The 17,353-nt window shown below is 42.8% G+C and overlaps 4 protein-coding genes across 4 annotated transcripts; all 4 read left to right on the top strand.

Annotated features, from left to right (window-relative positions):
- Positions 1–316: 316 nt before the first annotated feature.
- Positions 317–2,234, top strand: LY79DRAFT_693638 (family 18 glycosyl hydrolase; the record flags this gene model as incomplete). The annotated part of the gene is made up of 5 exons (XM_060564781.1): positions 317–825; positions 910–1,055; positions 1,133–1,491; positions 1,613–1,701; positions 1,803–2,234. The coding sequence occupies exons 1-5, from the start codon at positions 631–633 to the stop codon at positions 2,232–2,234; spliced, it is 1,221 nt and encodes a 406-aa protein (XP_060410755.1). The 5' UTR covers positions 317–630.
- Positions 2,235–2,693: 459 nt separating this feature from the next.
- Positions 2,694–4,696, top strand: LY79DRAFT_592685 (uncharacterized protein; the record flags this gene model as incomplete). Its single annotated transcript, XM_060561459.1, has 2 exons — positions 2,694–3,288; positions 3,381–4,696. The coding sequence occupies 2 exons, from the start codon at positions 2,694–2,696 to the stop codon at positions 4,694–4,696; spliced, it is 1,911 nt and encodes a 636-aa protein (XP_060410754.1).
- Positions 4,697–13,931: 9,235 nt separating this feature from the next.
- On the top strand, positions 13,932–14,982 carry LY79DRAFT_563499 (short chain dehydrogenase). Its single transcript, XM_060558562.1, has one exon. The coding sequence runs from the start codon at positions 14,020–14,022 to the stop codon at positions 14,809–14,811; it is 792 nt and encodes a 263-aa protein (XP_060410753.1). The 5' UTR covers positions 13,932–14,019; the 3' UTR covers positions 14,812–14,982.
- Positions 14,983–16,202: 1,220 nt separating this feature from the next.
- Positions 16,203–17,353, top strand: LY79DRAFT_335806 (glycoside hydrolase superfamily; the record flags this gene model as incomplete). The annotated part of the gene is made up of 4 exons (XM_060552531.1): positions 16,203–16,881; positions 16,934–16,988; positions 17,041–17,208; positions 17,275–17,353. Coding segments are annotated over exons 1-4 (687 nt in total), but the record flags the coding sequence as incomplete, so codon positions are not given.

Here is a 17,353-nt window from a genome sequence, read left to right as displayed (position 1 = left end):
TAAGGGGCAAATCTGCATCCTGATGGTAGGTAAAATCTTGTTTAATCAGGCCATCTCCACGGGATTTCTCGGTCCACGATGTTTAGACCATACACACAGTCGTTGCCAAGGACTGATGGGCTCATTTGGCTAGTGGCGCCCTGCATACAAGAGACATGTTCTGTAAGCGGGTAGCCCATGCGGCCCGAAAGGCTATCTCAAGGGCGGGAATAAGCTCATCACGTGGCTCAGAGTAAGCACTAGTTGCTGCAGCTTACATTTGACCTGGTAGGTTTTGAGTCAGTTGATGCCCTCTTTGGAGTATCCATCCCGAATCCCACGCGGATGTGAGCTTTCCCGCAAACGGGATTCCATCTCCGACCGCTTGGAGATGCAGGAACTAATAATTCTCGTGCCGAAAAGCAGTGCGCGATAGACACCCCTGCATTCCGGGTGGCGCCGCTGTCCCGTTCTCCTTGTTGAAGGATCTTGAACGATTGTGAGGCAAGCAAGTTTAGTATCTCGATTCAGAACGAGTTTCTTAAATGACCATGGCTGCCCGCACGATGAACGAGGTCTGCAGAGTCTTGCTCACAGTCGTTCTTTAACCCCCCTACACTCCTTTCTTGGCTATTCTGCCTCTGTCTAGCCATGCGTTTTCTTCAGGCTTCTTGGACCACTTTGGTCCTGTCCATTCTTTTACGCCAAGCCATTGCAGAATCTTACTTTGCTCTCAACTCCGCCTATGGTCTCTTGCAGAACACTGTTGCCGCCGAGGACCTCGAACTGCCAGTCGGAACTTGCAATGCAAACACGCCATGTGTAAACGGCGCTTGCTGCAGTGGCGTATGTTACTATATTTCCTCATTCTGTCATTATACGTTGTTGGTAATTCCTTCATCTAATATCAAATGCTGACTTGCCGTCTAGAACGGCAGCGGTCTCTGCGGTTACTCCCCCTCGGAATGTGGCGCCGCAAACTGCACCTCCAACTGCGATGCCAAAGCCGAGTGCGGCCAGTACGGCAAGCCTGGTAAACAGACCTGTCCTCTTGGTGTTTGCTGCTCAAAGTTTGGGTAAGTCGACCGATTCCACCGCCTCGACTGAGAGACCCCCCCACTACACCCGGAGCTAACTGACATTGTCCCGCCAGTTTCTGTGGCTCAACCTCTGACTTTTGCGACGCCGGATGTCAGGAGGGATTTGGTGGCTGCGGCGACGTCAAGCGGCCCTCCTGCAGCAAGGACGGCGGCAGCATCAACAAGCGGACCATCGGCTACTACGAGTCCTGGGCCAACACACGAGCCTGCAGCGCCGTTTCACCCGAGGACCTCAACCTAGATGGCCTTACTCACATCAACTTTGCTTTTGTCTTCTTCGATCCGTCCTCGTTTCGGATTATTCCCATGGACAAGAACGCCGGCACCCTCCTCAACCGTTTCACCAAGCTAAAGGAAAAGAAGGCTGGCCTACAGACTTGGGTCAGTGTTGGTGGTTGGTCTTTTAACGATCGTAAGCACCCCGTCTCAGAATCAAACCCGTGCAATGTCTCGAGGTTTCGGATCCCTATGTGATTCACTGCCTGGCATTGATCAGTTCGTATTCAGGTGACTAACTCTCTATGCACCCGCAGCCGGCCCATACCAAAAGGCCTTCAGCACCATGGCCTCGAGCGCGGGAAACAGAAAGATGTTTATCGATGGTCTGATCAAGTTTATGGAGGTGAGAACGTCATCATCCCAGGTCACGAAAGACAACTAACGCGTGGGACAACCAGAGCTATGGATTCGATGGAATGGATCTCGACTGGGAGTACCCAACAGCTAGTAGGTTTCATGACTCTCAAATTCTCGCAATCGTCTGACACGGAGCCAGGCGATCGCGGCGGTACCGCAGATGACACTGCCAACTTTGTGCTGCTGTGCAAAGACATCAAGGCCGCGTTCGGGAGTCGTTTTGGCTACTCCATCACTCTGCCTGCATCGTACTGGTACCTCCAGAACTTTGACCTCGCTGGCATGCAGCCATATGTTGACTGGTTTAACATCATGTCGTATGACATCCACGGGGTGTGGGATGCTGCTTCAAAGTTCGTTGGACCTATTGTCGCAGCGCACACCAATCTCACTGAGATCGACATGGGTTTGGACCTCCTCTGGCGTGCGGGCCTCAAGCCCGAGAAGGTTGTCCTCGGTCAAGGATGTAAGCAGCCAGCCAGATGTTTATTCTATTCCCTGGCCTCATCGGTACAATGACTGACCTAGGAACAGACTACGGCCGCTCGTTTACCCTCAAAGACCCGAGTTGCAACAAGCCGAACGGTGTCTGCCAGTTCACGGGAGGCGCGAAAGAGGGCCCGTGTTCCAAGGCCTCCGGCATCTTGACTCTACAGGAGATCTTTGACATCATCAAGGAAAAAGACCTCAAACCCCAATCCGATGAGAAAGCCGGAGTCAAGTGTACGTTCATCGCGGCGAGCGACTTTAAACTTTTAATGCCTGCGCTAATACCGCCGAAATAGGGATTCATTGGGACAATGATCAGTGGGTATCATACGATGACGCCGAAACTTTGATCAAAAAGAAGTCGTTCGCCAACTCTCGTTGTCTAGGTAAGAAGAGCCAACCCAAGCCCGTATCGACTGCCATGAAAGAGAATCATTAGACCAAAGAACGTTATAACCCATACTAATCCACATTGGTGTAGGAGGGTCCATGATCTGGGCTTTGGACCAGGTGGACCAGGATAGCAAGAGCTTGCAATATCCTGAGGACTGGACGGATGAGGAGGTGTCCTTGTCCGAGGACATGATTGCAGACGAAGAGGTCAAGGGCGTGTGCTATACCACCAAGTGTGGCGAGCCATGCCGGAAAGGCGACCATGAAGCAACCCAGATGAACGGACAGCCGGGGTCTCTTTCCACCATGGACCGGTGCCCTAAGGATAAGTACCGCACCCTCTGCTGCAATAAGGGAACCACCATGGGCAAGTGTCGATGGAGGGGATACCGCGGACTGGGCTTGGCCTGCACGGGAGGCTGCGCCGATTTAGAAACGGAGATCACGCAGAACACGAACCACCACAGCGACAAGGAGGACCAGACCTGCAGCGGAGGTACCCAGAGCTACTGCTGTGCAGGCTTCATGCCGCCCATCAGCAAGGAGCAGATCGAGGAGAAGATCAAGGACGAGGCGGCCGACGCTGCGATTGCTGCCGCCGAAGCGTTGGCTCTCGAGGTTGCTGCAAAGGCGTTCTGCCGTATTGCTATCACGGCCGCACTCACGCCTTTGACCTTCATTCCCATTGTTGGTAAGTCCCCAAAGTCCGCAACTAATAACTCATCCCTCCCCGATCCCATCTCTCAACTTTGGCGGGTGCTGACAACCCCCTCTCTTCACCAGGATGGATCGTTCGTCTCGCCATTCAGGCTGCGGTTCCGGCGCTCGCCAACCTCTGCGCCAAAGGCATTGCCAAGGCCGGCAAGTCTGTCTTCAAGTTCCGCGGGAAAGACTACGACGTCAAGCTCGATAAGCCGCTCACCACCAAAAACGACCGTGGCGACCGGGGAAAGTCGGACAAAGCGGACGAGAAAGACGGTCACTGCGACCTCAAGGGCAACGGCCTCGTCAAGCGCGCGGCATTCCGGCCCAAGTCGGAGACCTCGACGCGGCTCGTCCAGAAGCGCCAGACGGTGACCAAGACGTGCAACGGCGGGCTGTACCCCCAGCCATGTCTGCACTACCGGTCCGTCATCAACAACCAGAGGGGCATGGATGTCCTCACCTGCACCACGGCGGCCGGCGGTGGCATCAGACCCGTCGTCGAGAAGTACAGCAAGGACCACAACACCAAATGGATCAATGGCTGGATGCAGGCCCGGAACCTCAACTGCCAGCGCGACGAGTACCCCCCGGCCGCCATCTGGCAGGGTCGCGACATGAGGCAATGGATCCGCCTCGTGCCCGGCGCGCAGAACGGAGGCGCCGGCCAGCTTTTCAAGGGCGTCTGTCCCGCCCAGCACAAGCTGTCGCCCGAACAGGGGCGGCGCCTGGCCAAGGTCGTCCGGAACTGCAAGCGCGTCGTCTCCAAGTTCGTGGTGACGCGCACGGCGACCACCAGGGTGATGAAGATGAAGTTCACCAACATGGCCGCCGCGGACGCCCTCGCCGACGACGGCATCCCCGCCAACCCGTGCTGGCCCAGCACGCTGATCGACGACCCGGGCTTCGCGCTGATGACCAACGACCCCTGGTACAACGCGCACCCGGCCAGCAAGAGGAACACGCGCCTGTACAGGAACGCGCCCCCCGCCAGCATCGTCGCCGGCAAGACCAACCGTCCCGGTTTCAACAAGAGAGACGGGCTCGACCCGGCGACGTTCGACCCGGAGGACGTCTGGGTCGACGAGGGCAACTCCACGCGCAAGGCGACTGACGAGGAGCTGCTCGAGGGCCTAGGCTTCCTGCGCTGCGAGGACGGCGACTGCGATGGCGAGCTGGGCGACCTCGGGGTCAACTCTCTGCCGCTGATCAACCCGAGCGCCACCGTGCCTGTCGACGTCGTCGCGTTCGCCACGCCGTTCGACGCCCTCCCCACGTCGCTCACCAACGTTTTGGAGACAGCCTCTTCGATACACGAGGAAGCCAGGGCCCTGATCACACCGGCTCCCGAGATCGAGTACGTGTACGAGGAGGAGTATATTGGATATGAGGACTGATCTTCAGCCACTGAGGCTGGAAACCTTCGCAGATTTCGCCATGTATGGTTATAGCACTTTTACCCCCCGCCAGGATCTGAAAGATATGGGTAAAATGCTGTGAGAAAATCGATACCAGAGAGCTTTGTAACAGGAGACTATGTCTTTTCTCTAAAGATTCTTGTCTAATAAGAAGACATGATTCCTTGTATAGTGTGTATCGAAAACCACGACAGGATCAAACAGGATGCAATCGACTTAGTGGCGAAGTCTATAATTTGCTGCGTTTTATTAATGAGGCTTAGGAAATGGCTTAAATGATTACTAAGATTTGTAGCGACAGGAAACTTTTGCCTGGATGCTTTGACAAAATCAAAGATGGTGTCTTTAGATTTCCCAGCCTCTTCATAAGCTAGATCAAAAAGAGTTTCAAAGTGCTTTAGCGAAAATGAAATAAGGGATTCCTTTTGAAGGATCTAAGATACTTGGGAAGCTTTCAAAAGGTAAGTTCGAAGGCAGTCATAGGGTTTTCAGTTTAAAAATTTGAGGAATTTAACGCCGAAGAAGAATCATGAGAGTTCCAAGTTAGTACTTTTGGCAATTTCAGCACTAAATGTGACCTAGGCTTTTTTTTTTTGGCAATTAAGAAAGCAAGAATGATTAGTATTAATAGACAAACGTGTAATTTGCAATTTTAAGCCCATCCAGTTAATAACAATATAAGCAATTGAAGTTAAGCCCTCTAGCTTATAAGCAAAAAGACTATCTTTCTTTTGCTTCTGCAATAGTGTTCGCTTATAACCTATTACAATTACGAGGCTAGGACATTTATTAGGTGTTTAGTTAGATGACAAAAGCATCTGTAAGCAAGAGGACCTTGAAAGTGTAAAAGATTTGTGTCGGAATATTCGTCACCAGCGGAGGGTGGAGCCAATCCAAGGTCACGTGACTAACCTCGGCGGCTCACTCACTTACACCTCCACAAATATCCACAGCAACTGCTAACCTTAAACTTCTTTATATTAACCATTATACCTCTTTTGCATTAATAGTAATATACGCTATTTGCTGCCTCTGGTTAACCAGCCTATAATACTAACACTAATTAGTGTTAACTTTACAGTTACTACTACTGTAGATTAGCAAGGATCTTAGAAGAGGCTTATAATATCTCCCTTGTTACTATAACTTCTAGAGATAACAGAGCACTACCTAACTTAATAATCGTTAGTAACTAGAATCTTATAATATCTAGAAATAACCCTTTAAGCCTACGTCTATTACGTAACCTATTAACTTTATCACTTTTAGAGAAGTCCCCTCCTTTACTTATAACTTACTTACTAATATCTTTAACTTAACCTAGTATAACTACCTATACTTATACCTATACCTAAGATTTCTTTAAGTATTATTGTTTTTTCTACCTTCTTTAACCTTTTTTCCTCTAAGCAAGAGTTTTTACCTAAGCAAGAGTTTTTTACCTACAGAAGCAACAGCCTATATAAGATTACAAGTAAACAAGTTTTAGCTAGCAAGACTAGTAAAGTATAGTTTACATAAGAACTACCTGTTAAGGCTATTTCTAATATAGTAAAAGTAAAGTAAATAGTACCTAAAGCTAAAGTAAGCTTCTTCTACCTATAACTATCTATATCTATTATTATTATAGTCTATAGGAGGTAGTTACTACTAGCAACAAGCTATCTACTTCTAGTATTACTACTAGTAGTAGGCTACTATAAGTAACTACTAGCTACTTCTAGTATTACTATAGTAAGTAGATTACTATAAGTAATAACTATAGTACCTACTTTCTTTAAGTAACAGTAGTTAAGGCCTATATAACCTTGCCTCCTTTACGCCTTTAACCTCTTCTTTTCTCTTTAAGGCATAATTTCTATGTATACCTCCTTTTGTTCTTTAAGAGAGAGGTTAACACTACTATATAATAATTTCTATATATACCTACGTTAAGAAAAAGTTAACTTTACTTTACCTTACTTAGTAATTTTAGTAATAATTAGTTACCTTTTAACTATTATTACTTATTTACCTATATCTATTATATTTTCCTTCTTCTATTTATCCTACTCCTTATTATATCCTTAACCTATTTATTTATCTAATCCTATTATTGTTTATACTACTAGTAGTAATCCCTCTAATAAATAGATTTACCTCTAACCCTGTAGGGCAGGAGTAAGTACCTGTGTTTAAGAGGTTATTAGGCTAACAGAGGGCAACAATAGCAGAGGATTAGCCTAAGCAGGAGAAAGTATAGTATATTTACCTAAAGTACATTAAGGACCTATACCTTATCCTAGAGTACTACTAGGGCTTTATTACTAGTTAACTATAGGGCACTACTAACCTATTAGATATTACTCTTAATAGCTATAAGAGGTTAGTAAGGTGTAATATATTAAGCACTATTATTATCTATAGGATAGTCTATTATAGTAAAATAAAGATAACTAGGTAGGCACTATAGGTGTACACTAATAAGGACTTTAAGGAATAGGAACTTAACTACTTTAAAGAAGCTAATCCTAAGGTAATTAGAGAACTTAGGGACTACCTTATGCGTAAAGGAGTCTAGGTATCTATAGCTAGGGTACCTAAGGTCTATAAATAAGTTTATAATGCCCTTAAAGTAGATAAACCTAGGGCGTAGACCTAGGAGGAAGTTAATAGCTATAAGAGTAAGAATAAAGACTTTTGCGCAAGGACAAAGGATCTAGAGTTTATAAGGGACATTATAGACCTACTACTAGAACTATTACTATACATGTTTACCTAAGCTTACTGTTAATTAAGAATCCCCTAAGGCCTAGCTATATAGAGAATACTAGCCCTTAATAGCCTATTAATCTAGCCTTGTTATATAATAACCTAGACTTTATCCCTCTACTACTTAGCTTAATAGTAGTTAACCTAATATTACTTCTTCTCTGCCTTAACTAGGCAGTTAACCTAATATTACTGCTGCCTTTACTTACCCTCTGCTAACTTATAGACCTTAGTAAGCTATACCCTAATAAGATAAAGTATAGTAGAGGGGTATATAATTACTTAAATTAAAGCTTACTATCTTCTATAACTATTACCTTAAGGCTAAGATCTAGGTAAGTACTTTACTAGTGCCTTCTTTATAATACTATAAGGAGTAGCTATAAGTACTACACTAACTATCTTATAAACTACTACTTAACTTTACTATAATAGTAGTAAAGTTAAAGGGTAACTTTAAAACTAAAGAAACCTACTAGGCCTACCTTATAAGCTATAATAAACTAACCTTGTAAAGGTTATTACTAAAAACCTTAACAAAGGCAAGGCTAAATACCTAGAGTTACTTATTAAGAAGGTTAATACCCTTATAAGAACTACTACAAGGGTAGGATACTAACTAAATAGCCTTTTAACTAACTACTTAACTTTTGCTAAGGAGTAGAGGAATACTCTCTTGCCCTCTTTAACCTAGTAGCTACCTTTACTAGTGTATATAGTTAACTATAGTTAGTAATTAGTAATATAATATAATTTAAGTAGCTACTTATTAATATATAACTAATAAAGTAAAAGAATAATACTAGACTAACTATATATATAATAGTTAAGGAGGTTACTAGCAGTTTAACTAATATAGCTACAGTAGTTATAGCTAGTAGTATAACTTCTACTAGTAAGCACCTCCTTTGCCCTTATTATTACCCTAAAAGAAGTACTATATATACAGTAAGCCTAACTATTAGTTAATAAAGCACTCTAAGGACAAAAGCAATAGGTGTACTATAAGTATAAAGAGTAGTACCCTACTAACTCTTTACTAAAGGTATTTAACTACTTTATAACTAACTTTAAAGAGTATAAACCTTTTGCCTTTAATAAAGAAGAAGATGCCTATATAAAGAGTAATAAAGATAATAATATAGGATTAACGTTTTTTATGTCTACCTTGTTTTTTAGTACTACTATAATAAATAGGCCTACTATTTTCTTATTACTATATAACTAGTTAACTAGTTACTTCTTTACAAGAGACAATATATATAGTAATAGTAATAATAAGGTTACTAATACAGAGGTCTTTACCTTTAATAAGTAATACTTAGTAATAACCTTTTATAGTATTATGCCTAACTTTAGCGCAGTAGAACACTTAATAGCTAGGTATAAGTAATACTATACCTTCTACTACTAAATAGGTAGCAAGTTGCCTATAGATACCTTACAAGCTAGCTAGGCAAAAATCTACTTTAGTAGTAGTAATTATTTTACCTTAAAGGGCGCTATTAAAGTATTAACACTAGTAGGCACCTTAACCTTTTATATAATACCTATAAACACCTTTTTTTTGCTCTACCTTAAGGATATAGATCTCTATAGTATTAAATTTAATAATCTTACTAATAAGTTAATCTAAGGTAATAATATAGTGCCTATTATATAGAAATAGGGCTACCTATAGATACTATTAAATTAACCTAAGTGTAGTGTTGCCTAGTATTACCTTATAGATGTTAAGCTATAAAGGATTTATTATTGCTTTAGCTATCTATCTATTTAATGCCTTTACTATATACTTTAACAGTTAAGCAACAACGTTAAGATTATAGCCCTAGAGTAGATAACCAAGATCTACTACTATTACTAGATAAATTTAAAGGCACTAGGTTACTTTAAGTTTACCTTATAAGATAATAACTATAACTTTAACTACAAAGTTATTATTAATATTATCTACCTTAATAGTAACTACCTAGCTTTATATATTATTAATACTATAACCTTTTTCTAGGTAGCCTATTTTCTTGCTAATATTACTATAGAGTACACCTAGGAGGCCCTATAGATATATTAGATTAACGTCTACCTTAGACTACTAGACTAGATTATTACTAATACTAGTCTAAACTTTTATACTAGTAAATTTAAGTAGTTTACTAGATTACTCTATATTAACGTTAAAGAAATACTAGTTAAAGCTTATAATAGCGTTAGTAAGGTTAAATAGTACTATACACCCCTATAGCAAGTATATAACATCCTACGCAGCAAAGGGACTAAGCTAGAGATAGCCCTCTAGTTAGCTGTTAAAGTAGTTAATAATACTACTAGTCTAGATAGCCTTGTACCTACGCTATTAGTCTTTAGCGCCTACCTACAAGTCTCTAACTTATTACTACTTTTGCCTACCTTAACTAAAAGGGCTAAAACAGTAAAGAAGGCAATAGAGGCTATACACTAAATCTACGCAAGAAGGCAAGTTAATAAGGCAACAGTAATACACAATAGCCTAGATACCTCTGCAACTATAGCACTTCCTCTCTAATCTAAGGTCTATATATAGTATAAGAAGGGAGGTTAGTAAAGACCTTTTTACCTTATTACTAATAATAGCACTAACTACACTATTAATTTACTCTATAGCCTAAGGACCTTTTAGTTAACTATTATTAAGCTATACTTTAAAGAAACTAGTAATTACCTATCTATAGAGGTAAATAGTAACAGTAGTAAAGAAACCTAACCTACGCCTACAGAGGAAGTATATAATACTATTATAGTTAACCTTAGCCTATAATAATAATAGCCTAAACAAAAAGTTAGCTACCTAAGAAAGTACACTAACTTTACTAATAAAATAGGGCTCTATATAGCTACCTCTTCTATAGTAATAACTACTATATATATTATAAGCAAGGAGGAGGCTAACTAGCTATTAGTAATTAACCTACGCAAGAAAGGTATTATTATAACCACAGAAAAGCCCTTTAAGTAGGCTAACGTAACTAAAATTAAAGGACTTATTACCTATAGCGTTTTTTAATTTATTTACTATAATAAGGTAAGTATAGTAATATATATATATTTAAATTATAAATAGTTAATAAGGTTAAAGGTAAAAACAAGAAGCCTTATAAGAAATTATGCCTTATAATCTAAGGATACATAGATAATAATAAGAAGGCTATTCTTATATAATTACCTACTATCTAATAGGCTAGCTAGTGCCTTATTCTTACTATTACTTTATTATTATTATATAATAACGGTTTTTTACTATAGTTATATAATATTACCTAGGCGTATACCTAATTAACTACTTTATTAAACTACGTTATCTTTACCTACTTTTTTACGTAAATTTAGTACCTTTACCTAAAGGGGACTATTATATAGGTAGTAAAGCCTCTATATAGTATTATAGAGGTAAGCACTTACTAGTAGGCAATATATAGTTACTACTATAGAGAAAAGCTCTAGATAGTTACTTTAATATACAACCTATACCTACTAATTATATTACTAGAAAGCCTAGACTTTAGGGTTATTAGTATATAGACTAATAATATTATTACCCTTTTAAATAAACCTTTCTCTGCCTATAAGGCTAATAAGCTTACTAAGGCCATATTTACAGCCAAGGAGAAGTAAATCCTTACTAGCAACAACCCCCTTATATTTAATAGTAGTGTAGTCTTATTAACTACTAACAGCAAGCTACTGCTCTACTAAAAGGGCCAAGGCAAGAGACTTTAGCCTATTAATAAGAAGTCCCTATAAGCAACAAAGTAATATATTAAACAATAAGCCTATAGCGTATATATTACATTAGTCTACTAACCTAAAGCTTACTTTAACTACTCTATTGTAGCACAACACTAATTACCTAGTGCAAAGGAGATTTAGGCACTTAATTAGTGTATTATCTAGTAGATAAGTAACCTTAAACAAGGACTATTATTTTACTTACTTAACCTTAAGGTTATAAAACTTTTTGTCTTTATTAATAGGTTATTTATAAATAACAAAGATCTAACCTTATAGCTAAGGTTTATTATTATTCTAGTAAATAAAGCTATTACAAGTAACAACAATAGTAATAGCTTTACTATAACTAGCAACATTATTTACTTTAGCTTAATAAAGTGCAAGTAAGTTACCTAGAGTATACTGGCTTTAGAGATCTACAGTATAGTTGCTAGCACTAACGTTGCCTACGTAATTAGTATAACCCTGGTAATAATAACTAACTGCCTTAAGATTCCTTGTGTACTAACTATCCTTTGCACTAACTTATACTTACTTTATAAGTGCCTTATTAAGTTAGGTATAACAAAGGAAAAGAGGCTTATAATAGACATTATAGCCCTACAGTAGTTATATAAGTAATATAAAGTCTACAAAGTCTAATAGATCTAAGGTAATAATAATCCTGCTAATAGATTCACAAAGTTGTCACTAAATAAGGCATTAGAGTAGCTAGTTAGCAATAGGACTATAAGGATTAGAATAGAGGGATAGGTTTTATACACTATATGACAGGTCACATGAACTAGAAGTATTACAATACTTTTAGGCCTTTGATTTTTATTGCGTTTTTAGGCTTTTTAGCTACTAGGCAGTCTTTAGGTTATTTGGCCATTTCTCTTTACATAAGAAAGTTGCTAGTGTCAGAATATTTGTCACCGGCGGAGGGTGGAGCCGATCCGAGGTCACGTGACTAACCTCGGCGGCTCACTCACTTACACCTCCACAAATATCCACAGCAACTGCCAACCTTGAACTTCTTCATATCAACCATCATACCTCTTTCGCATCAATAGTAATATACGCTATTTGCTGCCTCTGGTCGACCAGCCTGTGATACCAACAATTTGGCTTCTGCGGAGACCCAAACCTCGGCCAGAAAACCTCACCTCTTCAAATACAACCCTATGCAGTTCAAGCAATTCGTACGCCCTATCGCTGATATGTATCAAGCAGCCAGGCCATGCTTAGCACCTTCTCATGATCCTGATATAACGACGGATAGCATAGGGGAACCTCTGAAAAGGCGCTGTGGTCGGTAGTTCTCTACGTCGTATAAACTCGATAGCCACCACCTCAAGCTGCATATCCTGAGAAGGGCTCCAAGGAAAAGCGGTGATATTACGTCTTTATTTGTTCGTAAATCTGTGATTGAGGCATTTCTTGATTTAGGGAGAACTGGGGACGCTGAAGTATCGGGTGCGCTAGGGGGAATAAGTGACCTTGAAGAGGATGTCTCTGATTCAACAACGAATTCAGATGGAAGCGACAGTGAGGTTGACAGGATGGAATGCGATCTCATGGAGGAACTAGGCGAATTTGCCGCTGCAGTTGATACTGGAGGTAATGGAAACCCGTCCGGAGACGTCAGGACGAGAACACTGGTTTCTTCTATACGTCAAGTTGAAACTATGGAGATGGCCATAGCTCAGTCATCTGCAACACTGCATGAAGGCGACACAGCTGTGGCAGACCATTCGAGCTTGGTACAGTCACTGAGCCACAGTAGATCACAACAATAGACAGGTCTCTAAAGGCGCTAGTCACGTAATTTTCGGTATAACCTAATGAAGAAGGTAGCAAGGAGGCAACAGTTAAGGAGCAGCAGTCCCCTTAACAGAAGTCTTTTTGAATCCCTAACTTTATCTCTGATGCCAGAGCTCAGAGTCAGCATCTTCACGCCAACAGATGGATCATAGGCAGAAGCTAGAAGTTGTCAACGGACTTCAATACATGCTCAAATACAGGAGATCATGAATTTAAACTCAGGTGTTCAATTGAATTTGTATGATGCCCAAGGAAGAGGGATTGGGTTAGAGGAATCCTTTGATGTTGGTCTGTCTGGGCAAAACAAGGTGCACCTTAGCGAAAGGTTTTTGCCTAATGGACATGTAGATACTGAAGAAATCTTGTGAATGTAAATCTCGTACTAAGAAGAAATCCAATCTCCCATTCACTTTATGTCACTAAAGGAGCTTTAGAGAGAGAGGTATATGCAGGTGATTTTTTCCAAACTCCAACTGTCTCTTTGCATATAAATTAACAAACAAGCAGTAGTGCTTGTAATAGTACATGCCTAACGAATACTAAAAGAGCCAGCCGCTAATTTGAATAATGATTTGCTAGTCATTGATACGTTTTATTAAATATACCCGTTTGGCTAGTAACAAGGGTAAGACGATGATTACTAACTATATAGTGGTATGCATAGAAATTTATGCTTCTGATTCATAAAGCTTCAAAATGATCCGTATGTCATTTATGCTTTTATGGATAAGCTATCCAGAAACAAGTGGGTCTTGCTCAGGTACTCAGTCCTGTAGTGGCAACACCTCAGGTCAGCCGCCCAAAAGGGATAGGAGGGGTTGATGTGACTAATGTGGTTCGCGGCTCCGAAATGGCTCCTAGGGCGTAGGCTATTTTAGATATAAACGTCACCATTTTGAAAGCGACTACTGCCAACTTTCTCTTGACAATATAGCTTCAAGCGTTAAGGATTAATACTGAATAAAAACATTACCAAAATGCCGACTTCTACTGGTGACCTGGGCTTCGAGTGTGCCGTTATCACCGGCGGCGCCGGAGGTATCGGCAAAGTGATGGCACAATACTTCATCTCGAAGGGCAAGAAGGTTCTTATTGCCGGCCGAACAGATTCGAAACTTCAAGACACCATGAAGGAAATCGGAGCCGCGGGCTATTATGTCCTTGATACCGGCGAAGTCCAATCGATCCCAGATTTCGTCAAGCGCATTACTGCGGACCATCCTGAACTGGACTGTCTGGTCAACAACGCCGGTGTACAGCGACCCCTTGAGGTCCTTAAGGATGACGACTTCCTTTCAAAGGCAGACCAAGAGATCGACATCAACATTCGGGGCCCGATGCACCTTGCCTTGGAGTTTCTACCTCATCTACAGGCCAAGAAGTCTGCTCTCATCGTCAATGTTTCGAGCGTTCTCGGGTTTATCCCATTCTCCATCATCAACCCTGTTTACAACGGCACCAAAGCGTGGATGCACTTCTGGAGCATGAACCTCCGCACACAGCTGAAGAATGGAGGATCAAAGGTTAGAGTGGTGGAGATTGCGCCACCGACAGTCTCCACCGACCTGCACCGAGAAAGATTGGACCCCAATGACAACAAGAAGAAAAATAACCCCAACGCTCTTAGCGTTAATGAGTTTATGGACCAAGTTGCTGGCAAATTGGAGAATGGAGATGAGACCATCGGACCAGGAATGGCTGGGGAGGTTATTGACCGTTGGTATGGAGCCTTTGGAGAACAGTACGCAAAAGCAGCTGAAGGCCAGTAAATACTTGTCTATTCGTATAGTCTTAGTGGATGCTTCCAGACCAGTTATTACCATTATAAGAACCATTCTTTAGAAAAAAAAATTTGGTTGCTATAGGATGGATGAACTCGACAACTACATGCATACATCACAAGGCCAAAATGCCGAGCTTTTAGGTGTTTATAGTCTGAGAATGAGTAATTATGTGATAGATACTCCATTCTTCTTGGGCCTTACGCAATGGGCTAATGAAGTCATTGGATAAGACTGCATACATGGTGTCTAGACTTAGAACCTGATTGATGCGCTTGTATAGCTAGTCGAGATCTCTTCCCTCCAGCAGGGAGTCCTTCTTGAGCAGACTCACCATTGGATGGGCGATCAGTGAAGTCGGAATCTTCTTTGAATAGTCGACGACCCTGGCATGAAGTACACTGGATTCATAGTTACTGGGACGTAACAATGATATATGAGCTCCTAATGATCCCTTTGATGAGATTCAATTCTAGCCGTTTGCGAGTCACCTCGCGGGAACCAGTTATTTAGTCTCTATCATTTAGGGGGCAAGCGAATTAACACGCCAAGTAGAAAATTGAGTTTTGGCTTTCTTTATAACGTCGAAGACACCCCCGTCATGATTCCTATCAATGACTTACAATGCACCATACGGAAAAAGATACTGAGATGCCAGATTACACGGCACCTTACTTTGAGCTCGAACGAATAGCAATATGTTCAAATTTATGCACAAGAGGGGACAGTATGTTGAAATGGAGACCCCAAAGCTTTTATGGCCGAGAAAAAGAAAGAGGAGAAAAAAAAAAAAAGCAAAGGAGCCCCTTGAGAGTGGGCAGAACTTGGCGCCGGTCTAAGAGGAGCATCTCAAGACAGAAAATCGGGGAAGTGCAGTCGTACATGTACAATAATTAGCGCACGATCGTATTGAGCTCTGGGTATTGATTGTATGCACAGTAACTGGGGTCGCGTTTCTAGTCGGTCTCTCGTCACGAGCCTCGTTCAAATTAGCCTACAGGTGCTATCGTCATCCAGTCTCTCGTCCAATCGTGGTTATGGCTCCAGTAAGACTGTCACCCAACTGCGGGGAAGCAAAGGTGTCTGTCTATTCGAACCAGTATGTGAACAAGTTTGGATCTCTCACCACTGCCATGCGGCTTGGTGCGGGGAGAAATACATTATTTCGCGAGTGGTGCCGCATCGAATCCTTGTATTATCCTATTCCTATGCGACCCTGCGAGGCACCACCTTGGATATGTATCTCAGTCGCATCGCATTCTATAAGCGCCCGTCTGCTAGTGGTTGCATCTGTCCTGACAGGGGCTATCCCAATAAGTTTGATCGACTAGCGTCTTCCACGTGCGTTTCCCCTCAGCCTACCCATTCTTTGATGGGGTGATCCCGTCGGGGAACAGGCGGGGTGCCCAGGAGTGTTGGGACGAAAGTTCAATGGTGCGCGTAGAGTTGTGATGACCTCACTTAAGCTTAGTCGAACAGCTTGCTCCCGGAGAAGAAGGGCCCGCGACGATGGAATTGCAGACAGGGGTCAGTAGTACTGCCGGACTTGGCACCTATATGGTTTTGAGCTATAAGACGGGCATAACTTGGTCGAATAGTTGCACACAGCTATTGTCGAGAGCTTTGTCGATTACGCCGTTGTGAGCTTTCAATTGAACCACAGCAAACCAGCCATGGCTATCGTTGCGTTCAGCCTGTTGATGGTCCTTGGCGGCCGGGCTTCAGCCAAGACGTACAAGACTCCGACGCCTCAGATGGGATGGAACAGTTACAACTACTATAACTGCTACATCAACGAGACGATTATCAAATCTAACGCGCATGCGCTGGTCGACACGGGTCTTGCCGAGGCCGGATATACCACCGTCACGACGGACTGCGGTTGGTTGTCTACGGAGCGGGCGGCCGACGGGCAGCTCGAATGGAACCCGGAGCTGTTCCCATCCGGAGGCGGCAAGGAGCTGGGAGACTATATCCACAATCTCGGCCTCAAGTTTGGTGTCTACTCCGGCGGTGGCTACTTTCAATGCGGTTCCACGGACCAGCCTGCGTCTCTGCGTGAGCTACCGGGTGAAAGTTGATGATGTCAGGTCGACTAATAGAATGACAGACCATGAGCTCATCGATGCCAAATCGTTCGCCGCATGGGGCGCGGACTCCCTCAAGTAGGTCCAAAGTTTTGTCACAGGCTATCTGCATGCTGAAAGGTGACCCCAGATACGATAACTGCTACGCCGTGGAGCCCGATGTCATGGTAGACTACCGGCACCCAGAGGCCATTTCCCCGGACCGTTTCGAGATAATGGCCGAGGCGCTGAACACAACCGACCGCGACATCCTCTACCAGGTTTGTCAGTGGGGGACTGGCTATGATCTGGGTATTTGGTATATTGTTCTCCAAGCTCGATAAACTGTTGAGACGACGAGCCAAGTATTGACGTCTGGAAACAGGGCACCGAAGATTGGAGGCAACAGCTACAGAATCAGCAACGACATCTACAATGGATGGCGGAGCATTTGGCGCATCGCC

This window comes from Colletotrichum navitas (genome assembly GCF_030913465.1).
Source record: "Colletotrichum navitas strain CBS 125086 chromosome Unknown LY79scaffold_63, whole genome shotgun sequence".
Taxonomy (NCBI): Eukaryota; Fungi; Ascomycota; class Sordariomycetes; order Glomerellales; family Glomerellaceae; genus Colletotrichum; species Colletotrichum navitas.
Note: the sequence above shows the minus strand (reverse complement) of the source record. Positions and strands in the feature narration are given on the sequence as shown.